The following is a 24,733-nucleotide window of genomic DNA, read 5'->3' as shown; positions in this document are numbered from 1 at the left end:
GGTCTACCAAGTTCTCCTTATGATTAAGCTTTTTCCTCTACATCTCCTGAAAGCTGCCTTGAACTGGAGTGGGGAGAAATGAGACGCTCCATGACAGCACGCCCTGTGCTTTCACCAGGTTTCTGTATACACTGGACATCCATGTGAGATTTTATGTGAAACAGGTTTTGGCTTGCTTCAAGCTGTGTTTCACTATTTAGTACCCTCTTTCGCTCACAGCAGATGGGCTCTACAGGTCCTGACAAGGTCTGAAATGAGGAATGCTGGGGAGCACCTGTAGGAACACTCAGCCCTGTATCAAAGTACAGCACGCTGTAAGGGACGGTACTGAAAAGAGCGGCAAGGGCAGTCTGGAAGCCTTGTCCCTACAACACAAGGGCTGGTTCCCAATCCTGGTTATGATGCTCAGAGCTGTGAACTGAAGAGATGCGTGATTACACATTTGCTTGCTGCTTTCCTCGTTAGAAGATACAGAGTCACTTTAGTTAACTTCCATTTAATTTAACATTTATTTCATTTTATATCCAGATGTCACATTTTCTACATTAAAATATAATCATGCTGACTCCCCCCACCCCCACCCCCTCAAAGAAAAAAGTGAAGAACTTTACACAACATGAAAGACGGAATGCACGGAGTAGGGAAGTCGCTATTGCACAAGTAACAACGAACACAGAGAGACCAAACAGGACACATGGCAGAACTGCATAGAAGATCGCTCAGGGCTCACGTTCAGGAAGGCGCAGGAATTCAGAGAACTCTAAAGCTTGGAAATGCTATCGTTTGTGCCACAAAGATTACCCTGAAAAGGTAGAGAGAGGTCAAAAAGCAGAACAAAATTGGGGATTTTCAAAGGCTGCTCTCTAACAGAGTTTAAAATATCCGTAAACATAAGTGCGTTTGCTCCCCACCTTGCCTTCGGCATCTGGTAAACACTTTAGAAACTGAAACCACTGTTAGTATGTCAGAATGTAGAAAGGCTGTAGGTTTTTCTTTCTTCTTATCTTGTACCCCAAACAACAACTCTATTAGCGATTTTAATCACGTGACTCCTCTGCTTGGAACTCCAGTAAGGATCACCAAGACAAGGGGCCTCACTGCTACCTGACAGACACCAGCTGTGCAAAAGTTGCAGGATTCTGTGTATTATTTGGAGAGGGAGAGCTGTAAGACACAGGAATCCCAATACATATGTACTAAAGAGAAAAAGAAAACTGCTTTCACTCATCTATTCATTATACAGGAAAGAGCAAGTAGACAGTCAAAACCATCTGCTTCGAGCATCAGCACAGCCCAGCAACACAGGCACACCAACAAACCGAAAGCACACACTCAGGAAAGAGCCTCTTGGCCCTTCTCAAAGGAGACTTCTTTTAGACCGGATCTTGCCCCTAATGTAGAGACCAAAGCATTATAACTTCAGAGACTGGTACTCTTGAGGGAGTTGAGAGGTAAGGTCTAAGAGACCCAAATAATGAGACCGTTATCAGGTAACTAACTACTCCACTATGTACAATACATACAGCAATAAGAAAACGCCACTCCATCCCTGCAGCTACTTTAAACATAGCACTGAGGACCCAGGTTTTCTGAACGGGATATTTTAAGGTCTGTTAGCAGTTTAAAATGTTGCAACACTGGCACAATATGTTACCTATTCTTTGTTTTTAATTACAGGGTAACACAGTAAACTCCAACACAAAGGTGGGGATTGGGGAGCGCAAAAGGAATAAAGAAAATAGAACCAGTATTTCACAAGAGTGTGGAGCAGTGCAGAAGCGGCAGCTAATGCTTCGCAGAGTCTCGAGGGTAAAATTCGCTGAGGGTGCTCTGAGGGATTCTCTTCAGCATTTCTTTGGGGAAGATTCGGAGCAGCTGCCAGCCAATGTCCAAAGTCTCAAAGACAGTGCGATTTTCGTAAGGACCTTAAAAAATTGAGATTGAATTAATAAATGCAAATGACTTCCAACTTAGCAGTGTTATTCAGTATGTATTGTTACATGACTAGCAGTGTATTAAATATATATTAGAAAAAAGGTTGGGACTCCCAAGACTAAATGAGAAGGAGTGAGGAAAAGAGGACACAGACGGTGAGCATCATAAGGAACCAGAGAAGCGGAAGAGGCGGCTGGGCTGAGACAGGGAACAGTCTTGCGGGAGAGGATGGGGAGATAGATCTGAGATTTGACAACTGGGTAGCACACTTGAGCAATGGAAACTAGAATCAATGTTTTGTCCAGAGGTTAGTGAGAAAAGTCTCCCTAGCACAGAAGGTTCACACAAGGAGAAAAGGCTGAATTTGAAGGCAACTAACACAGATGCTCAGAAGGCCACAAATGCCAGTCAAGCACCTGAATACACGCAACCCTCTCCAGAGCATCACTAGCTGAAGGTCAGTGGTTTTCCAAGTTGTTAAAATTATTTTTGGTGGCAGAATCATCCTTATCCCCACACATAAATCTTATTCTTTGATTCCAAGGCTGGAGGTCTGGGTTCTTCTCTCTAGATGAAAACTTTATTTTGTTTAAGATATTCAGGTTCTGCATTAAAAACATTCCAATAATATGAATATTTTCGGGATTTGAATAATAATGTATCATATAACTGGAAAGGTGCACATCCTGAGTGTACGGCCTGATGCATTTATTCCAAAGTAAACACACCTGCTGTAACCACCACTGATGTTAAGAGAGTATCACTAGCATTAGCAGGGGTGATGGGAGAGACCAAGCAAAACAGCTTGAAAATCCTGCCTATGCTACGTCATAAAAACCATTACAGGTTTTTTTAGTAGAGGGACAACCAATAAAATTAGTAATATATTTACCCTGGCAATGGCACACAGGGAGTCAAGGAGACTGGTGAAAATGTTGGCACCAATGGCCAAGGGTGATGGGACAAAGGTTTGGACTAGGGCCTTTGGACTCAAGAGTGGTCAGAGACCGGCAGCTTCAACATCACCCAGGAATTCACAGAAATGAAAAATCTCTGTCCCCACCAAGGTCTGCTCCATCTGAATCTGCATTTTAACAAGATTTCCAGCTGATTCAAAAGCATATTACAGTTTAAGAAATACAGGACTAAGGTATTATAATGGAAATAAAAACCGAATAGGGTCAGATATTTCAAAGGAAAACAACACAAATTAGTAAATAATTGATCACGGGAGAATAAGCAAAGAAGGTTAAGAATAATGCCCAGTTACTGAGCTTGGGTTAATGGAACAATGATTATACCAGAGGTAGATAAAAATTGAAAGGGCACTGCTAGGCAGGTCACTTGGAAAAAGCAAAAAAACTGGTCCGAGTACACTGAGCCTCAGGGGATGGTGGCATAAACAACAGTGGTGTTCCTAAGGCGGCTGGAGGTGTGGAATCAGAGGTCCGGACAGCGGGTGAAGGCCCACACACTGTAGAGCCACAGCAGAGTGAAAAGTGGGCACTGGGAGGGAAAGCAGAAACAACAGGTAACGGAGCTTTCCCGATTATTAACAATTAAGAGGCAGGAAGGTAAGAAATGAGAAAAAGAGATGAATATGGATGAATCAGGAAAGTGCCAAGCCCCAAATGTCAAAGCAGATCATTGCTAAGAAGTCAGCAGCAAGGAGAACTGGCAACGAAGCTGCACAGCAGAGGGCCTGGGAAGGAGGATTCAGAAGCGCGATGGAAGAAGGAAAACAGTGAGATGGTAGCTAAGTAACTGGAAAATCAAGTCAAGATCTTCCCAAGGTATTTAGAAGGCAGAGGAGAAGCCAGAGGGTTAAGGCAGGCAGGTGACAGAGCCTCTTCTCTAACCAGAGAAATAACTGTATAGAAACCAATGAGAATTCCCTCCGGCTTGGAAAGCAGTTTTCAAAATTACACACAAGGCGTTTTATGTTTGTAAGACAACAGTCATCTTACCCTGAGCAATAAAGTTCCTCTCAAACTTCTGCAGAAATTCCAAGTAGAGAAGATCATCTGAGGTAAGGGCTTCTTCTCCAACGACAGCTTTCATGGCTTGTACATCCTTCCCAATAGCATAGCACGCATACTAAAGAAAAGAAAGGCTCCCATCAGCAGAGAGAGGCTCTCAAAATGTTCAGTCATCTGGGATATAGGAATGTACTGCTCCAGTTTTCCTCACAAGAGCCCATAGAAGGAATTTACAAAATCAATTCACATAAAATTCATATGAAAGTACCAGAAGGACTATATTCTCACTCAGAAAGGAGTTTTCAGGCATACAATACACAGACACTCCTAATGCTCTACAAAAAACACACTTCTTCAATGTTAATGAGCTCAAAATTTATAGACCACTTGAAAATCAGAACTCATAAGGAGAAATCCATCTTGAAGTTCTAGTAAAAAAAAAAAATCTGTGATATCACTAAGTTTACCACTTCTACTTTATGGCCATAGTATTTTTCTTTATTTGTGTTAGTGTACAATCTTATATGACTATAAAAATCAAGGATTTCAGAGACTACATAAAACTGTACACTTTAGTGTTCTGGTGATGGCTTAATATGTTGAGCAAGAAAGAGGTGAGAGCAACCTTTCAGGAATACTCTATAATTAACACTAAAATCGCTAATAAAAAATTTAAACAACCTCATTGCTTGGCTTTTTATTTGGAAACATGATAGCATTAGACATGGGTTTCAAGCTAATCTTGATCATCAGCATCTATCCTTATGAGAAAAGGCTGCTGTGGTTCTAATGAATGATTATGTATGTCATATCAAGTCTACACTAAAATTCCATGTGGATGGGGAAAAGTGGTAAGGGTGAAAGACAGGAGGTGCAAGACAGCAGAAAGGCATCCATTTTTTTCAAACACCGTTCTTAGAAGAATGTACGTACCAGCTGGTTAGATACATCGGCATGATCCTTCCTGGTCATCCCTTCTCCAATAGCAGACTTCATTAACCGTGATAGTGAGGGCAGCACATTGATAGGTGGATAAATCTTGGGTAGAATGAGAGGGGAAAAAATACTATATTTAAGTACAATACTCAAGTTTTACAAAAAGCATTTGAAATTCATTATTACATCTTAAATCACAGAAAACTGCTGCATTTGTCTCCTAGATGGATTCTACTGTCTCTTCCTGGGAAGAAAAGGTAGCAAGAAACACTTTATGGCACAGTATTTCTTTCAAGAATCAAATCCAACAAAGTCTCATCTATAACACTGTACAAGACTATTTTAAAAAACTAAACTTTCAACATCTGTTTGGTAAGTACTACCACATTATTGAGTCAAAATGGTCTTCTGAACTGACTCAAAAAATTATATACGAAATAAAAAGATTAACAGTAATTCCTAAAAGCTGATTTTAGCAGCATCTACTAGAAAAGCATGGAAAAGTCATTTTTTTCTATTAAAAACAAGATTGGTAGATGATACCATTAAGGAACAGAATTCCCAAAAAAGCTGTTGGAGGCAAGTGACTCCATTTTAAGACACAATAAAGAAAAGTGACGATTCTTAATTCTGGTGCTCTGCCCACACCAGAATTTAAGATAACAGAAATGACAATTTTATAGCCACATTAAAAACAATTCAAGTTGATACTTTCTAAGGAAAGCAATTCCCAAAAGCAAAATCCAAGTCACTAAAGAGTAATGGATGAGCAAGCCTGCAAGTTTCAGAGCACTGCTCGCGTCCAGTACCTGTCTGTTGTGTAGCTGTCTGTCCACATAGATCTGCCCCTCTGTAATGTAGCCAGTCAAGTCCGGGATTGGGTGAGTGATATCTACCGGAGGAACAGTCGACATTAAGCATGGCACATTTAGGTTATGAGTTTTACAGTGGCCATCTCCCAGAACCAAACCCACAAGAAGTCCATCTGTACTACCTGTAACATTACTTAGAAGAGTGTTGTTAGAGTCATTTTCTGTGATGCTGCAAATGTTCCGTGTCTGTGCTGTGCAGTACGGTAGCCATTGGCCTAATGTGGCTATCTAACACTTGAAACATGGCTAACAAAACTGAAAAAACTTAATTTCAATTATTTAATTTTAGTTAACTTGAACTTAAATAGCCAAATGTGGCTAATGGCAACTATACTGGTCAGCTGAGTTTGGTTGCAGCAGTTAGATGCGTGTTGGCTCTATGAGGCAAACTGGCTGCATTCATAAAAAATACTCTCTCCCCTAGGTAAGTGCTCTCCCCTCTCAATACAGGTCAAGTTTCATTTTAAACCCGAAGTTCCCTTACAGAAATTTGCCAACCTGATGTATACTGAGAACACTCTTAGTTCATAAGCTATGTCAGATGGATACACAACATTTCACAATGCAAAATGTAGGCATGTAACACAGAGAAGTAAACACTAGCCAGGCTGCACCAAAAAGGTCACACAAAGCAACACATTTCCAAATCTGTTAAATTACATCATTTTGTAGCTACTCCCCTGGAACAAATCATTTTCACGTCAGAGGCAGTACAGAGTAACAGTGTGAATTATGAACTCAAACTGGGTCCTAAATCTATCACTTGCTAACCTCAACAAATCATTTTACCTCCCTGTGCCTCAAACAGCATCTGCCTCAAAGTTGCTATGAGAAGCAATGAGTGAATATTTATAAAGCACTCAGAACAGTGCTCAATTACAGTAATAACTTACCGTAATTTGTAAAAGTGTTGTTGAAAAACTGAAATAAGGACAAAAAGGCAATACAGGAGAGGAATTCTAAACAGTTGTACCCCAGGAGCCACCCTGAGCACACACGCAGACAGGCATTGGAAAGTCATTTTTAACCAGCCCTTGGTTAAAAAATCTAAGTCTTGTGGAGCTTACTACCTGTACTCCTCATGCGGCACTTAACATGGCCATCTTAAATTACCGGGGCACACACATAAAAAACATCCCCAGTTAGACTGAGGAACTTACAGTAAGTAGAGATCATAAATTCTTTTCAAAAATTCTTTACATTTAGAACAGTGTCCTGCAAACAGCAGACACTCAATAGTACCTAATAAATGAAAGTTAAAAACTTAAATTATGAAGAAAATTGCTTTTCCTCCACAAAAGGATAGTAACTATGGGTAACTTTCAAATGAAAAATGTTTTATTTAGCCACAAATAACCAAGATAAACTCTTAGGGGATGTGTTCTCAAAATAATTTCAACTCGAAAAGAAAGATGGGTCTTCTCTCTCCTTAAAAAGGTTAGGTGTGTTATAATCCAAATACCAAAACTTACCATCATTAGGCATGGTAAGAATAGGGATTTGAGTAATCGAGCCGTTTCTCCCTTCCACTCGCCCAGCGCGTTCATATATTGTGGCTAAATCTGTATACATGTAACCTGGGAAGCCTCGTCGACCAGGAACCTCTTCCCTGGCTGCTGAAACCTGACAGCAGGTCAAGGAGAAGAATATCACATACCAGATTACAACGAGCTTGGTTAGAACACGTTTGTCTGAACATGCCGAAGTACAAAGTTGAAAATCCCATCATGTTCGTTTTAAATACTGTCCTTAAGAATGATTTAGAAAAATCTCCCTGCAACATGAATTCAAAGTATTCCGTAACAAAAATGTTGACAATGGGGGACCACAAGGTTTTTGCTAAACTCATACTGCCATAATGTAAGTTTTCAAATAGTTTGCTAGAAGAAAATCTGTTTGCAATTTTATAAATCAAAGGAAGTTAATTTTAAAACAGAAAAGATTGTTGGTTCACAAGATTTATTCCACGTGGTAGAACTAGCTATATTTATCTAACCTAATCCCAAAAAGGTCAAAAGGGAAGGAAATGTACACCAGGAATCATCTGCTGTGCTTTACAACATTATTTAATTTAATCCTCACAGCAACCCTATGAGGAAGGCGTTACCTCCAATTTACAGTTGGAATCAAGGGTCAGAAAAATTAAACAATTTCTGAGGGTCACAAAGTCAGGAGTCCATTCCACTGCACAAAACAAGAATGGTGATAAACGATCTTTCCCTTAGAGACATGGATACTAGACTACAGGCGTGCATGTTAACCTACAATCAACTAGAACCCTAAAGCATTATGAAATGCAACTTCTAAGTGCTACTCTGATATCTTCAAAGGAGCGTGCTACAGCAGTGCTCCTCACAGCGCGGTCTGCAGACCAGCTGTTATCAACACGCAATGATCACAGAGAAAGTAAGATAAGCACTTAGAAACTTTCAGGGCAATCTGGCAGAATAATTTTATGCCTGTTGAATCTAATAATTTTAAAATTTGCATTTGTAAATTATATATCTATTTAAAACTTCACTTTTCTAATAACTCATCTTTATTGTATTTTACAAAAGTATTGGTCTGTGATGGATGGGGGGAGAAAAGTTAGTCCTTAACTAGAGTTAGTCTGAAACAGCAATATAGCAGAGTAAGATATGGTGACAGTACTGAGGGAATTTTAAGAAGCGAGGTATTGATACAGCCTGTCTCTTCAGAAGTCTTTTTATGTGCTTAAAAGAGTAACTTACTCAAAATTTCAGTAACTCGTATTCGAAAAAATACCCCAAAACTTCTAGGGGTAACTGTCAAAATCTCTTTCTTGAGAGACAGGTCTCATTCTGTTGCCCAGGCTGGAGTACAGTGGCACAATCAGAGCTCACCGCAGCCTCGAATTCCTGGACTCAAGCTATCCTCCCACCTCAGCCTCCTGAGCAACTGGGATCACAAGCGTGTGTGCCACTATGCCCGGCCAATTTCTTAATATTTTGTGGAGACAGGGTCTTGCTATGTTACCCAGGCTGGTCATGAACTCCTGATCCCAAGTGCCCCTCCTGTCTTGGCTTCCCAAAGTGCAGGGATTACAAGAATGAGCTACCGTGCATGCCCAGCCTGCTAGAATCTTAATACTGTTCCTAAACATTAGGTTTTCTGAAGAAAAAAGTGCTGAAGAGAGTACTGTCAGAGTATGGTCTTTATAATATATTAACTTCATTAAAAATGGAATTATAAAAAGAGTTAAAAATTAATAGTCTGGACAGAAACAGAACTTCCCAGGAGAGTCACTGAATAAACAGCTTGAATGATTTACTCCATTTTACAATCATTTCTTAATCCATGGAGACAGTGACAGTATGAGATACACAGGCTAACCATTTAAATCTTATCTTCTAATCACTTCTACCAAGTTGACAAAAAGGAATTATTTTCCTTTCTGATTTATTAAGCCATTCTACTAATATATGAACGGTGGAATTAAAAAACCATAATTGAAGAATAATGAAAACTTGCAAAGCGACAAGTTAACCCTGAAAATTAACCAATTTTGTTTAACGGAGGGAAAAACATGAACAAGATACCTCTCGAAGTGCTTCAGCGTAAGAACTCATGTCTGTGAGGATAACCAGTACGTGTTTCTCACATTGGTATGCCAGAAATTCAGCTGTGGTTAGAGCCAGGCGAGGAGTGATAATTCGCTCAATGCTGAAAGGGAACTTAGTAAGTCTTAGGCCACTCAAACCAAAAGACCAAAAAGAAAAGACAAAAAGAAATGATTCTGGAAACAACAGTACAATTCCCCTTTTAAAGTTTTAAATAAATTCAGGAGAGCAAAGCAATTGTTGCTTTACAAATTCTTAAGTAAGGTATTAACAGTTATTTATAAATGTCTCAAATTTCTCAGTTGTATGGTTTCTCAACACTGGGGTGGGGCGGGGCCGGGGGCAGGAAGGAGAGAGACAGGGAAGAAATGAAAGCCAGATTTTTCAGGTAAGAGGAAAAAATCATTTACAGAGAGTTGATTGTGTATTAGGTAATTTATTAAGTATGATCTCATTTAATATGCAAAACAACTCCATGAGACAAGTATCAGTTGCCACATTTTACGAGTTTCAGAACCTAAGTAATTTGCCCAATGCCAGATAAGTATCAGGAAGCAGGGCTGGACTTTAAATACAGGGTTACCTCACCGCTAGGTCCAAATGCTGTTATTACCACGTTTTACCTCCCCAACCTTAAGAAACATTTTTGATCCCGAGTCTGGGCCACAGAAAGAAATAGCTCTGTTTACTTACGTTGGGTCATTCGCCAAGTTCAAAAAGAGGCAGACATTGTCCATTGAGCCATTTTCTTCAAAGTCAGATTTGAAGAATCGGGCAGTTTCCATGTTTACCTAAATAACAATAACTTCATCAGTGCTGGGAGAAGAAAAATCCTGAACATTTATTTCTGATGAAAGCCAAGCTACAGATTTGAATTGTTCCTTCTTTTAAAATCTCAAGTATCCCAAAAGTTTTCACAAAAGCCAATAGAACAAAGAGCCGGTTTGGGGCACAAACAACATTATTTTTAAATTTCAAATTAGTCAAATGCCAAGTTTTAGTCCTTAGTTTGGTCAAAAATGCCAGACTGCAAATTCTTTACCTAAAGAAAAATTCAACTATATATGTACAGCTTACTACATTGTTCTTATAACACAAGCAAAATTTTATATATCATACTAAAACAAAAAAATCTACTTACACCCATAGCAGCAAATACAATTGCAAAATTTTCCTCACTGTAGTCTACTACATCTTTGGATTTCTTTACCAAACCAGCCTGGCGACAGATCTGAGCTGCAATCTGATGAGCAAAGTAGAAGAATTCAGTTGAAATCTAAAATAACATTTCTACAACAAAATAACTTTTACTGTCAACTTTTTGGAATTGAATCATAAATGAAACCAGGACGTTTTAGGGGATTTATTCAAAGAAACTATTTTGTACTTTTTGCAAAGATATGCAAGAGTAAGCAAGAAGACATGTGCATAAACAAAGATTTAAGGTAACTGGATTATACAAACAATCACACTGAGTATTTATTTTGAAAATCCTTTACTTGGTTTATCAGTAACAGTGATGCATTTAGAAATTCTTGTCTGCTATATTTCATAGCAAACCAATCCCAGTCCTCACCTCATTGTGTGGTAGCCCAGCAGCAGAGAAGATAGGAATTTTCTGCCCCCTGGCAATACTGTTCATTCCATCGATGGCTGAAATGCCGGTCTGAATCATTTCCTCTGGGTAGATTCGACATTGAGGGTTGATTGGCTGACCTAATGTATTTCCAGAAAGGAAAATTTTAACATGTTGGCACAATATTCATGAATGAAATTAGAAATCATATCAAATTAAAAGAAAAGAAAAAGCACCAGAAGACCAGAACTACATAAAGCATCTCTCTACTACCAAAAAAAAAAAAAAAAAAAATTCAGTTAGTTTTCAAATACGAAACTTGAAATAATTTTTTCCTTTACTCTTTTGTAGACTCACAAAATATACAGTAATAGAATTCAAGTTCCTAAAGTAAAATAAAGGTATAGCAAATAAGAGACAAGTCCTAATGCTTTTTTTTTTGGAGACAGTCTTGCTCTGTCGCCCAGGCTGGAGTGCAGTGGCTCACTCGGCTCAGTGCAAGCTCCATCTCCGGGGTTCATGTCATTCTCCTGCCTCAGCCTCCCAAGTAGCTGGGACTACAGGCGCCTGTCACCACGTCCAGCTAATTTTTTTTTTTTTTTTTTTTGGTATTTTTAGTAGAGATGGGGTTTCACCATGTTAGCCAGGATGGTCTCCATCTCCTGACCTCATGATCCGCCCACCTCAGCCTCCCAAAGTGCTGGGATTACATTCGTTAACTACCGCACTGTGCCGAGAAGTCCTAATTTCAAATTCATGGTTTTACCATATACATTTCAGACACATCTAGATATTTTACAGTATCTTAAAATATTAATACATAAAACTTTAAGATAATTTCTAAGAAAATACAATTAAATAATAAAATAATTTATAACCTATGGAGTATGTTGCTTATCTACTTTAAATGGTATCACAAACACCACTCTCTATCTGGCAAAGGTACAAGACAGAGAGAGGCTATTTTATCCCAAACACAGAAATCCATCTACTGTCCCTACCCATGATATCAAGGAAGTCTTCAGCCAGTACAACAGGACCTCTGTCAATGGGTTTTCCCGATCCATTGAATACCCGACCTAGAAATCAGTAACAAGACAGGACAAAGTAGATGCTGACTTTCAAACGTTCATAATTTTTAAAAGACCTTATGGAAATATGTTTAAAAGGAAACAGATCTCAGCTTAGAATGAATAATATCCATTTACCAAGCATATCCTCAGACACTGGTGTTCGGAGAATATCCCCAGTAAACTCACAGGACGTTTTCTTAGCATCTATACCTGAAGTCCCTTCAAATACCTATCAAGAAAAAGAATCAGAAGGGTAAAAGTAATTTAGATCATGGGCACTTACATTTTATTCATCTGCTAAACAGCTCTTATAAAATAAAATACACGAATGTATACTACTTTTGATATAATGAGCAAAGACATATAATAAATCAAATTGTCAACCTTCAGATCAAGGGTTCATGCTACAGGCCAAGTCTGATAAACAAGCTAAGCATGTTTTGTTTTGTTTTTTAATTTTTTAATATATGTATTTTTAAAGGGTTGTTTCAAAAAAAAAAAAGAAAAGAAAAGAAAAAGAAGGAAGAATATGTAAGAGAATTTAGTTGGCCCCACAAAGCCTAAAAGCATTACTCTCTGGCCTTTTACAGAAATCTTGCCAATCCCTGCTTTAGACTATTTTTGAGGGGAACATGTTATTGAGAAAACTGCCATTACCCATAGTGAGGTAACATTAAAAACTAGGAACTGTATGAGACAATTTAAAGGAAGAGACTCAGACAGATGCTCTTTTGGTTTCATCACATCATCACTGAATTCTGCTTTTCATCTCTCTCCTTCTACATGACTAATTTTATCCATTTAAAAAAAGCCATTTTACTAGTGTTGCTGTCGGACTAAGTGGAGCTAGGTGGCTGACACTGAGCAAGAAAACATGCAATGATAATTATTTTTCCCTGAAGCCGGTAACCAATCTCTAAAGACTCTAAAAACACTTACACAATGATCATCACAGAAAGAAACAAGTAGCGTTCCCTATGTGTCGGCAGCTAGGCAACAGTTCAGCTGGCCAGGTGAAACTTACCTGAACTACTGCCTTGGAACCACTAACTTCCAGAACTTGCCCACTTCTCTTCGTGCCATCTGGTAAGGTCAAATGGACGATTTCAGCATACCTGGGAAACTAAAGAGAAAAAAAATAAAGGATCAATAACCCACATTTTAAAAGCCCTCCAAATTACTACACATGCTCTGTCTCTACCATGGTGTGTCTGAATGTGCAACCCCCTACTCTCCACAGATACAGGTTTAGGCTGAGAGCTTTCAATATCCTCAGGTAGTTTAAGTCCTTTCAACACACATCACTGACACGTATATTAGCAAACAAAGCATAAGGTACAGAAGAAGGGTCTTAAATCCTTGAAAACATGGCAATTAAATATATTGCTTTTCCTCTGTATGCATGTTTTATAGTTTTGAGGCTACAGAAAGGTACAGATAAACATGTTCCCACCACCTAGAACTGATGATTGCTTTCTAGGTTGTGTGTATAATCAACTGTGTGCTTCAGGCGTGGTTGACAGGGGAAGAATAAAATGTTACTAAATAGGCTAGGCTCAGTGGCTCACGCCTGTAATCCCAGCACTTTGGGAAGCCAAGATGGGCATATTATCCGAAGTCAGGAGTTGGGGACCGGCCTGGCCAACATGGTAAAACCTCGTCTCTACTAAAAATCAAAAATTAGCCAGGCATGGTGGTACATGCCTGTAATCCCAGCTACTCAAGAGTCTGGGGCAGAACTGCTTGAGCTGGGGAGACGGAGGTTGCAGTGAGCCAAGATAACGCCACTGCACTCCAGCCTGGCTGACAGAGCAAGACTCTGTCTCAAAAAAAAAAAAAAAAAGTTACTAAATAATAGTTACTATTATAACAAGATAATGCTTAAGTCTCATCCTCAATCTAGTTCTCCTAACAAGATACATATTCCTCTAACCCATTTTTACTCTTTAAAAAGACATGTCTCCAAAAAATGTAGTTTGGTGATTTACGTAAATGGCAATTTGTTTTCCGCAATTTGTTTTACAATTGACCTGATATTAACATGATATTCTGTCACGTTAATACTTATTTTATCAACATAATTGAAAGATGCATCATTATTCTGTGTGATGTTGAAAAAAAAAAACCTGCCAATTAAACTATGATGTGCCATTGGTTGTAAGACCCTTTGGAGATATGGGCACCTTAGAATTAATGTTAAAACAGAGGATGTACAGTTAAATTAGATAACTACACTACATTTTATTTAGCAGTTCTTCTACCAGTGGAGTTTTGGGTTGTTCCAAATTTACGCGAACACAAAAATGTTACAATGAGTATTCTTGCATGTGGCTCCTCATACAAGCCAGAATTTCCCAAAGCCATTTGGTGGGCCACATACAAGCTATGCCCATTTTCTGCCAAACTAACTCTGTAAAGGAACCTTATTAATTTACAGTCTCCTTAGCAGTATAAAAAAGTATCCTTTCCATCTTTGCCAATCTACGCTTTTAAATGTAATTTTTTTTTTTTTTTGAGACGGAGTATCGCTCTGTCGCCCGGGCTGGAGTGCAGTGGCCGGATCTCAGCTCACTGCAAGCTCCGCCTCCTGGGTTCACGCCATTCTCCTGCCTCAGCCTCCCGAGTAGCTGGGACCACAGGCGCCCGCCACCTCGCCTGGCTAGTTTTTTGTATTTTTTTTAGTAGAGACAGGGTTTCACCGTGTTAGCCAGGATGGTCTTGATCTCCTGACCTCGTGATCCGCCCGTCTCGGCCTCCCAAAGTGCTGGGATTACAGGCTTGAGCCACCGCGCCCGGCCTACTTTTGCTGATATTTTACATAGGTATTTTTGCTAATATCTAACATGAATGTATTAAGAATTTTGGCATCTGTGTTATAAGTGAGAACAGCTATTTTTCTTTTCTAATACTACACTTTTTCTGGTTTGGAGACAAAGATATGCTAACTTCACAAAACCAGTGGGCAGCAGTGCTTCATCTTCTTCTATTCTGATATAATTTGCCTGAGACTATCTGTTCCTTGATCCTGTATGTTTTATGTTAAAAACAAAAGCCAAAATCTAAAATCAAAACAAATCACTATAAATCTCACGATCTAAATAGATTTTTCTACAACTACATAAAATTTATTTACCAGTCTTCCCTCACCTATAACTATACCCCAATGTAACTAACATTCAATGAAGCTTTTTTAGGTCTCTTAAAATTACTTCCTCAGAGACGGTTTCTAAGTCCTTCCCAGTATAATCTTTCACAGCACCCTAACTGACTCTTCGCAGCACGTACCAAGTAGACATTGATACTATATCTGCATCTCCACTATACTATGCTCAATTAGGGGAGACCCCATTCTTGTTGTTCACCATTTTATTTTCTGTACTGGGCTCAGCACTTAACACTATTGAGCCCAAATATTTTTTGAGCTGTTTCAATAATATACTTAGTAATATTAAAAAATTCGTATTTTAAAAATGAGTCCAAAAGTTTATTTAACAAAGAATATAGAAAACAATTAAAATATACAGAAACAAACAAAGCTTCCTAACATTGTTCTCAAAAAACAAAAGAGTAGGCTGTATTCTTTCACAAAACGTTAATGGGCACCTGCCTAAATCTTGTACAACTTAAGTTTGATTATGGCTTTGAATCAATCTTCAGCACATATCAAACTGCAGTCAGGAGGTAAAGTCGCTAGGTTTCATCTTGAGATTACTTTCTACAGGTGCCTTATCACACACAAAGATATTACCTTAGTGATAAAGCAGAAGAGGCAACGCACTTTGCCCTTTCTTTTAAGAAATGTTTCTCGATGTATCTTCTGCTTCCAGAGGGGTCACATGCCAAGCACAAACGCATCATTAACCTCTCTCGACAAACTAGTAATTGTATGCCTCTCCTTGACCCACCCCAGTAACCAATGTACAATTACTGTTCTAGAAAACATATTATAGAAATTATTTTCTTGGATGATACTTTGGTCAAACAGCTCAGGTAAAAAGCTTAGCCCAGGGTATCTGATAGCCAAGGGTATCAGGGTATCTGGGCTTTAGACTGACTGACACTCAGTCTAAAGCATGGCTTAAAAATCATAACAAAAATTTAAAGCGTACTAAATAGGACCTAATGCCACATTTTTAACTACATAAATAGACCATAAGAGATAGTGGTATTACCTTAACATGATCTAAGATCACTAGTGGACCATTGACTCCAGATACTGTCTTGTATGCTAGAAAGAAATACAGAAGAGTCAGCTTTAGTCAAACAACACAAAAGCTTAAATTAGCTCTCTGGCATTACCAAAAATCCTTTCTACGTTATCATATCTATTAGAATACGCGACACTCAAATAGTTACAAAAATTTTTAATGCATTTATAAAAATGTCTGTGCCTACAGAACTTTTTATAACTCACTGTCATCCAACCAAAAATATTTTGAATCCTTAGTAAGAGTAAGTCATTGTTCTAAGCACCCAGCATACAAAAACAAGACACAGAGGGACAGACTCTGCTTGCCTTTGAAAGTTCGGTCTTATGAGAGAGTTAGAATGTGATGTGATAAGGGCTCTCACTATGGCCTGCAGAGGGTTTGTGGGAGCACAGCAGCAACAGGACAATAGTTCTCATCTCAGGGAGAAAAGTAAAAACTTTATAGAGGAGGTGGCATTTAGCTAAGTAGATGAGGAAAGGGAATTTTTAATGTTAAGCAGAAGTGACCAAAGTCACAAAGGAAATCGGAGAAATTGTATATAGCCTGCAAGGTAAAAAGCCATAATTAAATGGTGTCATAAAAACTAAGGGAAAAGAGCTTTTGAAGGAGGGAGTAGGCAATGGAAAGAAAGGCCAGAGGTCAAACAAGATAAGAAAAGTATCCTTTTAAAAAAAAAGTCAAATGTTACTGCCAGGTTAGAAACTGTTGTTTTCCACTGCAAAGTGCGCCCTAAGAATAAACTGCTACTCTACCCCAGCAGGTCCTACCCAAAGCCCTCACCTATCACACCTGCACGGCAAGTGAAAGGGGGATCAGGTATAAGAACACTCAGGGGACAGTAATTCTACCAGACACCTACAAAATTCACTAAATTTCATAAGCAGAAAAACTGAAAAAAATACATGAACCAAAGTTTTGAAGAAAATTTACTATAAGGCCTAAAATAATTAATATGAAGCTGTCTAGCAACTGGGAATTTGTCACTTGCTAGGTTTCTTTTGAGGTCTTATAATGAGTTTGCACAGAGATTCCTGGCAGAGATGTGGACTCCCAAGAATGAGGAAACCATTTACTAACCAGTCTGTCCACTCGAGGGGCTTCGGAATTTAAAATTACAACTCCTTCAGCCTCAGGCTGGGAAGCCAGAGCCCTGGTACAAACGCTGGGACGGAGCAGACAGCGCTGTCAGGGCTTCCATCTTTCCTGCTAACCGGACGTTTAAATCCAGACATCACATATTTGCTTGAATATATCAGTAATTGTACTGTAACTGTCTCAATAGAGGCCCCCAACTGAAGTGTTTTTTTGTTTTTTGTTTTTCACTTTAGATAAAAAGCAAGTTACTTGGAGGGATGGTCATGTGAAAGGATTAATCATTCCCCTAGATTACTAGAAAGACCCCATTTGCCACTCTGCCACTTTTATGAAAACTATCCCTACTGTTTTAAAATGATCGAATACTCTTAAAAAACATAATTCCAACCCCCAAAAGATTTCTTCATTGTTCTCATTTTAAAAAGACTCCCAACATTGTTTTTCAATGACTTTCTAAAATTGCCAAGTGGAAATGGAAAGTGAGCTACATTAGAAATATGTTTTCTTGAAACCAGTTTTCAGAAATGCAGAAACGTAGACCTTTCCAAAACCTTTACCAAACAGCTGGGGTCGGGGAGGGGATATGGTGTTGAGATTTATGATAAACTGTTTTGATAAAATGAAACATCAGTAAAATACATCAGGTTCTTAAAATTCTCTTTTATTCGACAAGACTGTATCTCCTTTATACGTCTAATTTCTACAACAATAAAGCTTCAGAATCTCATATTTAAAATTCAAGCTCATTCCAAACCATGAAATTTTGCCAGTCACGAGCAAAAGTATGACCAAGAAAAAGAAACACTAATCATAGCTTTTCCTGGAAACAGTGAATCAAGTTGGCTTCTACTACAGAAGGCAAGATTCTACTTCCTCAAAAGTCTCTAAATTTGCAACAATGTATCCAGCCTTTCAAAAAGCCAATAAGTAACCTTGCAGGTTAACTGATAACACCAGCATACATTTAGTAAGCACTTTTCAGGAATTCTCATTTAATCTCCATAATAGACATATGAGTTAGCTATCATTATTCTAAGTTTCAGAAGAGAAAAATTATTCTCAGAGAAATTATTGTGTCTTGCCCAAGGACACAAGCAACCAGCCCAAGGCTCTGAACGTGCACACTCTAGCTCCAGGGCCACTTATTCTTTGATTCTACTATAGCCCAAATTCTAAAACTGAACCGGTCCATTTTTTGTGGTATGGTATCTTCTAAGAATTATGAAGCGATATCACCCAAAAGTTTCGCAAGCCTGCAATTTTAGCTATGAAAAACAGGTTTTTACTGTTCGCATCAGGGAATATTTCCCTGTGTCTACGCTTTGTCATAATCACAAAACAATCTTTTTCCAATGGAGTCGTAGCTACTGGAAGAGTTTAAGTAGAGAACGGAGAATCTGGTGGAGGTGATTCAGCCATCTTCCTGCATTGAAAATCACGAAAAATATGAGGCGATGAGGAGACACTTCGAAACAAACCAGAGGTTAAACATGCTTGGTTTAAATTCAACTGACATATAAAAACAAAGCTAAGACATGTTATAATCCAAATAAGATAAAAATGTGACCCAGCTTTATAGCTGGAAAGAGTTTCATGTTTTTACAGAGCATCTTCAGATAGGCTATCTGATTTCACCTTCACAGAACACAACGAGGTGGGTGCTAGGGTTTGAATATCCCCTCGGAAACTCCAAAACAAGTTGAAACTTCATCCCTGATGTGGCAGTACTGACAGGTTAGGCCTCTAAGAGGGAACTGGGTCATGAGGACTCTGCTGTCATGAATGGATGAATCCATTTATGGGTTAATGAGTTATCCTGTGAAGGGAACTGGTGGCTTTACAAAAGGGAGAGACACCTGAGCTAGTGCCTCCGCATTCTCAGCCCCATCACCATGTGATGTCCTGAACCACCTTGGGACTCTTTCAGGTCCCAATAGAAAGAAGGCTCTCACCAGATGTGGCCCCTCCACTTTGGACTTCCCAGACTCCAGAACTTTAAGAAATAAATTCCTTTTCTTTATAAATTATCCAGTTTCAGGTTTTCTGTTAAAAGGAACAGAAAATGGCTAACACAATAGGCAAGGCTGATGCACCCTAAGGAAACTAAGGCCCTGATAAGTTTGTTTTTAAATGGGGGAGCCAGGCTTCTAACTGTTTTGTTTTTCTTTAATCTTAGGATTGGTACTCTATGACCCTATATTATTTCTGGCCTTAGTCTCCAGTACAATTAAAAAGTATGGAGATCATACAGCTTCTAGCACTTGGACTACAAGTGGGAACTAAAAGACAATTTATATAAAACTACAGCTCTGTTCCATGGTACTAAAACTATCTGAGAGAAAACCAAGCAGAATGATAACAAACACTACCTTTTATCTCTCGACAGTATTTATCCAGCCTTCCTCACCATTACCATTAACAGCCCAAAACAGAGATACCAGTTTACAGTATGGCTGTAAAAGACATTAAGTTGCCCTTCAAAAAAGACAACAACCGATTTGCAAATTACCTAAATATTTCTATTTACCAAAATACTGACCACTCCTCTCCAAATGAACAAGAATTTGAGTCCGTAGGTCGGTGTACGGGGGATAATCAGAACTTCTGACAACACAGAAGATACATTACATTCTTAACATATTTTACAACCAAAATGTCTTGGCTTTGATTCTGAACTATCGTATCAGGCAGACAACAAGTATTTACGAAGTAACACTTAAAACCCAAAATCTACACAGGTTTTAAGGAGCACGTATTTTGTCAGACGACATCCTCTTCCTCCTGCAGGACAGGAGACTGTTCAACATTACTAACACCATTTAATGATTATGAAACACTCAGAAAAAAAGTTGACGGCCATTGCATAATGTGTCCTAGTCTTTTAGCCTCCACCTTATTAGCAAAACAAAAACCCAGAGCAATCATCCTCTCTTGTAAAAGAAGAGTAAAGATCCACACCATGAGCAGTGGGCACCTAAAGAAGAGGTTCTAGAAAAAAAGCAAGGAGAAGATTCCTATTTTGACTTTTTGCAGGGCTAGCTCTGCCTTATAAGAAACTTAAGGTCAGGCCGGGCGCGGTGGCTCAAGCCTGTAATCCCAGCACTTTGGGAGGCCGAGACGGGCGGATCACAAGGTCAGGAGATCGAGACCATCCTGGCTAACCCGGTGAAACCCCGTCTCTACTAAAAAATACAAAAAACTAGCCGGGCGAGATGGCGGGCGCCTGTAGTCCCAGCTACTCTGGAGGCTGAGGCAGGAGAATGGCGTGAACCCGGGAGGCGGAGCTTGCAGTGAGCTGAGATCCGGCCACTGCACTCCAGCCTGGGCGACAGAGCGAGACTCCGTCTCAAAAAAAAAAAAAAAAAAAAAAAAGAAACTTAAGGTCAGTTGATTTAGGGTCTCAAGAAAAATGGAGACGACCGAATTAAAAATATATAGCATTCAAAAGCTCTATGTATGTTGTTGAACCTTTCCTTTTAAGAGAAAATCAAGATTTCATTCCTTGTGACTTCAGAAATTCAACTAAAATGCTCAAGATAATTTCCTAATTTCAAGCCTGAATATGTTTTCCATTTCTTGTTAAAAGTCCTATAATCTGGAAGCTATTTTTAAAAAGGATCTAATTTGTACGGTGGAGCTGTCAACATTACTCCATTTCTTCATTCAAAAACCACAACTTTTTGAGTTTAAATACAAGTTACACAATTACAAGGCACATTCTATTTGTCAGGCACTGTGCTAGGCAGTGGGGACACAAAAAGGATCTCTGACTTCTAAAGGTTCCGTGTGAAGCTTTAGGCCGGGCACAGTAGCTCACACCTGTAATCCCAGCACTTTGAGAGGCCAAAGCGGGCGTATCTCTTGAGCTCAGGAGTTGGAGACCAGCCTGGGCAACACGGGGAAACCCCATCTCTACCAAAAATAAAAAATAAAAATTAAAAAAAATTAGCTGGAGGTAGTGGTGTCCGTCTGTAGTCCCAGCTACTCGAGAGGCTGAGGTGGGAGGATCGCTTGAGCCTGGGAGGTGGAGGTTGCAGTGACCTGAGCTCACACCACTGCACTCCAGCCTAGGCAACAGTGAGATCCCGTCTCAACATATACACACACACACACACACACACACACAAAATAACTATAATTACATATCCCCTTAAATTATATCATCAATCAATTTACAAAAATTAAGAGGTTGGCTGGGCGTGGTGGCTCATGCCTGTAATCCCAGCACTTTGTGAGGCCTAGCGGGGCAGACTGCCTGAGCTCAGGAGTTCGCGACCAGTCTGGGCAACACAGTGAAACCCGGTCTCTACTAAAATACAAAAATTTAGCCGGGCATGGCGGCATGAGCCTGTAGTCCCAATTACTCGGAAGGCTGAGGCAGGAGAATTGCTTGAACCCGGGAGGCAGAGGTTGCAGCGAGCCGAGGTCGCGCCACTCTGCACTCCAGCCTGGATGACAGTGAGACTCCGTCAAAAAAAAAAAAAAAAAAAAAAAAAAACAAAACCAAACCACAAACATTAAGACGTTAATCAGCATTTACTCAGAAGCAATTAAAACTTTTGCGTAGAATGAAAAATATGGCAAAAGAAGAAGATATTCAAATGCTGTTAGTTGTTAGCCTAAGTACGATATCATTTATGCTTTTTAGAATAACACGGATATACAAGTGAAACTCAACCAGGCATTTCAACTCCCTGCTCTGATTCCGCCCATGTTCACAATCTATCCACTGAATTATTTGAGCAAGGAGTTTAAATACAAGTTACACAATTACAAGACACATGCTATGTGTCAGGCACTGTGCTAGGCAGTGGGGATAAAAAGGATCCCTGACCTCTAACAGTTCAGTGTGAAGCCCTGTGCTACAACAGTTTTGTCAAGAATAACGTCTGCAAAAATTCTTCAGCAACTGGCTAAGTACGTACGAACTATGGAGAAATCACATTCATCTCTCTTAAAGGTTTACAATCTTAATCATGGAGTATCTTTAAACAACATTATTTCAGTTGATATTCTCTGAAATGATTGATTATATGGAAACTGACTACTGCACCTTTATAACCTCTTTTGAGAGGCACCACTAACGTCTATCTGTTCTGCCCAAAGAAAAGCAATGCATACAAACGTAATTAATAAAAGAGAATCTGTAATTCGTAGGTATAAATTTATTGCCAAGGTTTGCATAAGAATGCAACATCTGCCGATTTCCTGAAGTAGCTACTTCAGCTCAGATAAGCCCCAACATACATTGTCTAATTCGAACAATTCCCAGGGTAAAAGGCACATCTCAGCAATCCACCGAATCAAATGTTTTCCTTTTTCTTCACACTGCAGTGCCATCACATGACCCAGTGACAGATCAGGATGTGGATTAGTCAGGCTTCAGATTGCCCAGGCTAACACCCTTCATCTGAAATCCTTTTTAACCAATCGGCCACCTACAGACAGGCACTCTGGTAATTAACCAGTGAAAATGCAGCCTCACCACCCGGGGAAACATCATGTGCTTTTCCCAGTTTTTAAAAAAGTCTATTTCGAGACTTTTTTAAAAACTGGGAACTGGCTCATTGCCAGTTCCCAAGAACGCTGTGAAGTTAGATGCTACACAACTGCATTCCCTAGTAATCAAGAACCATTTCTTTCGGAATTGCTGAGCTATCCACTTAAACCTAGTTCATTAAGGCCTTTTTATTTAAATAATCACAACACTTAAACAAGCCTATGCACACACACCATCTATGGGCAAAGCCACTTGGCTTCCCCAAAGAACCTTGCACTCAACCAAGTTCGGTTAACTGGTCAGTAAATGAAGAGGCAAGGGTAGAAAAAGGCCCAGCGGGAATTTAAGAACTTGGATTTTTAGTCCCTGCTCTGCCAATAAGTGTCTGAAGCATGGCAAATTCTACCCCTTCCAGAACCTTAGGCTTCTCACCTGTAAAATGATAGGGTTGGACTGGATGACCTGCAAGGTACTTTTCAGCTCTAGCGTTTTCTGATATCTAGGTGTCCTTCTGTGGAGCAGCCCCTCCACCGAACACCAAGCCACATCTCCCTCTGGCTAACTGGCCTGACCTCCATCCACGAAAGGCCTGACCACGCCAGCGATGGCTCTACCGTCTGCCCTCCGCAGTAGCTGAAAACCCCACTGAGGTCCTCATCAGGGGAAGGGGAGAAGAAGGGGCGTTCCCTCAACCCCTAGATATCCAAATGAAGTCAGGGGAAGATTAAGATCGGAGTGACAAGAAGTGGCCCTCGGGGACGGGAAGCAAGTGCCTGAGAATGCTCCCCACTAGGGAAGCTGGGGAGGGGAGGGGGTAAGGGTGTAGGGCAATAGCCAGGAGCCCACCAACCCCAGGAAAAAGTTCCTGCTGGTGCTCTTGCCCTCAGCCCACCTCCCGGAAATACTAGGTACAGGCAAATCTCCTTCTAAAGAGACAAGTGGGTCAGGGTCGGAGGGGAGACGCGGGAGGGAAAAATAAATCCTGCACCCTACCCGCTGGCTAAGCAGGTGAGTGGGAGCAAAGGGCTAGGCTAGGGAGCAAAGACCGGAGACGTCTTGCTCTCTGATACTCACTGAGGCGAGGCTGGGAGAGGTAGTTCCGACTGACGGCCAGCGCCTGCTCCCGAGCTCCCACCGCCGGCCCACCGGTGGGCACGGGTAGCTCGGGTGCGGCCCCGTTGACAATCCCCCGCATCGCCCGCAGCGCCATCTTGTCTCCTCCGTCCCGACTGGCCCAGCAGCGACGCCGCGCACGCGCGGATATACCAAAGCGGCGCGCGCCCCCGGCTCCGCCCATGCGCGCTGCGGCGCCCCGGCCTCGCCCCGCCCCCTTCGCCGCCGGCCGCCCCCAGCCTCGTGACTTCGCGCCGCCGGGGCCTGGCGGGCTTGCGGGCGAGAGGAGCTGACCAGCGTGCTGGGAGGCGGGCGCGGGCGCAGAGGGAAGGGAAGCGAAACAGGGCAGATTGCAGGAAAGAGAAAAACCAGCCAAAAGAGAGGCGGACAAGCGGGAGGGGAGGAAGGCAAATGCGTGCAGGCAAACGTCAGCTGATGTCCATTTCGAATGGGCTTTCATGACGCTGAATGGAGAGAATTCAAGCTGTGAAAACCGCTTTGAAAAACAGAAGCAATGGAAAACATGTTTCAGTGATTGTTAACACACGTGGCATCATTTAGTTCACTTTACTCCCTACCAATTCGTTCACGCATGTATCCATTCAACAAACATATATTGACTTGTTATAGGATGTGCGAAGCGGTGTGAAAAACAGGAACAGATGTGGAAGCTGTCTAAGGGGTGGGACTAGTGTAGGGTGACGGCCCAGGCTGGAAACCGGAGCAACGGAATGGATGATGATGATGATGATGATGATGATGATGATGATGATGATTTTGAGAGGGAGTCTCATTCTGTCGCCCAGGATGTAGTACAGTGGCGTAGTCTCGGTTTAATGCAACTTCCACCGCCCGGGTTCAA

General features: G+C 40.5%; 1 protein-coding gene across 1 annotated transcript; it reads right to left on the bottom strand.

The window, feature by feature from the left end:
* Positions 1 to 490: 490 nt before the first annotated feature.
* Positions 491 to 24,315, bottom strand: ATP6V1B2 (ATPase H+ transporting V1 subunit B2). Its single transcript, XM_025393232.1, has 14 exons — positions 23,833 to 24,315; positions 16,125 to 16,180; positions 12,977 to 13,075; positions 12,088 to 12,181; positions 11,881 to 11,958; positions 10,880 to 11,019; positions 10,445 to 10,546; positions 9,997 to 10,094; positions 9,283 to 9,406; positions 7,195 to 7,345; positions 5,660 to 5,742; positions 4,848 to 4,952; positions 3,903 to 4,032; positions 491 to 1,925 (listed from the first exon to the last, which is right to left on the bottom strand). The coding sequence occupies exons 1-14, from the start codon at positions 24,053 to 24,055 to the stop codon at positions 1,786 to 1,788; spliced, it is 1,623 nt and encodes a 540-aa protein (XP_025249017.1). The 5' UTR covers positions 24,056 to 24,315; the 3' UTR covers positions 491 to 1,785.
* Positions 24,316 to 24,733: the final 418 nt, after the last annotated feature.

This window comes from Theropithecus gelada, chromosome 8 (genome assembly GCF_003255815.1).
Source record: "Theropithecus gelada isolate Dixy chromosome 8, Tgel_1.0, whole genome shotgun sequence".
Lineage (NCBI taxonomy): Eukaryota > Metazoa > Chordata > Mammalia > Primates > Cercopithecidae > Theropithecus > Theropithecus gelada.
This window is presented reverse-complemented; position numbering and strand designations above follow the sequence as displayed.

What these genes read in the sequence shown, in the direction of transcription:
- ATP6V1B2 (XM_025393232.1), bottom strand. Translation starts at nt 24,055, where the DNA reads ATGGGCGGAGCCGGGGGCGCGCGCCGCTTTGGTATATCCGCGCGTGCG. An exon ending in TTGTATTTGCTGCTATGGGT is followed by an intron (nt 10,095 to 10,444) that starts GTAAGTAGATTT and finishes ATTGTTATTTAG; the next exon opens with GTAAACATGGAAACTGCCCG. An exon ending in ACGCTGAAGCACTTCGAGAG is followed by an intron (nt 7,346 to 9,282) that starts GTATCTTGTTCA and finishes ACCTGCTGTCAG; the next exon opens with GTTTCAGCAGCCAGGGAAGA.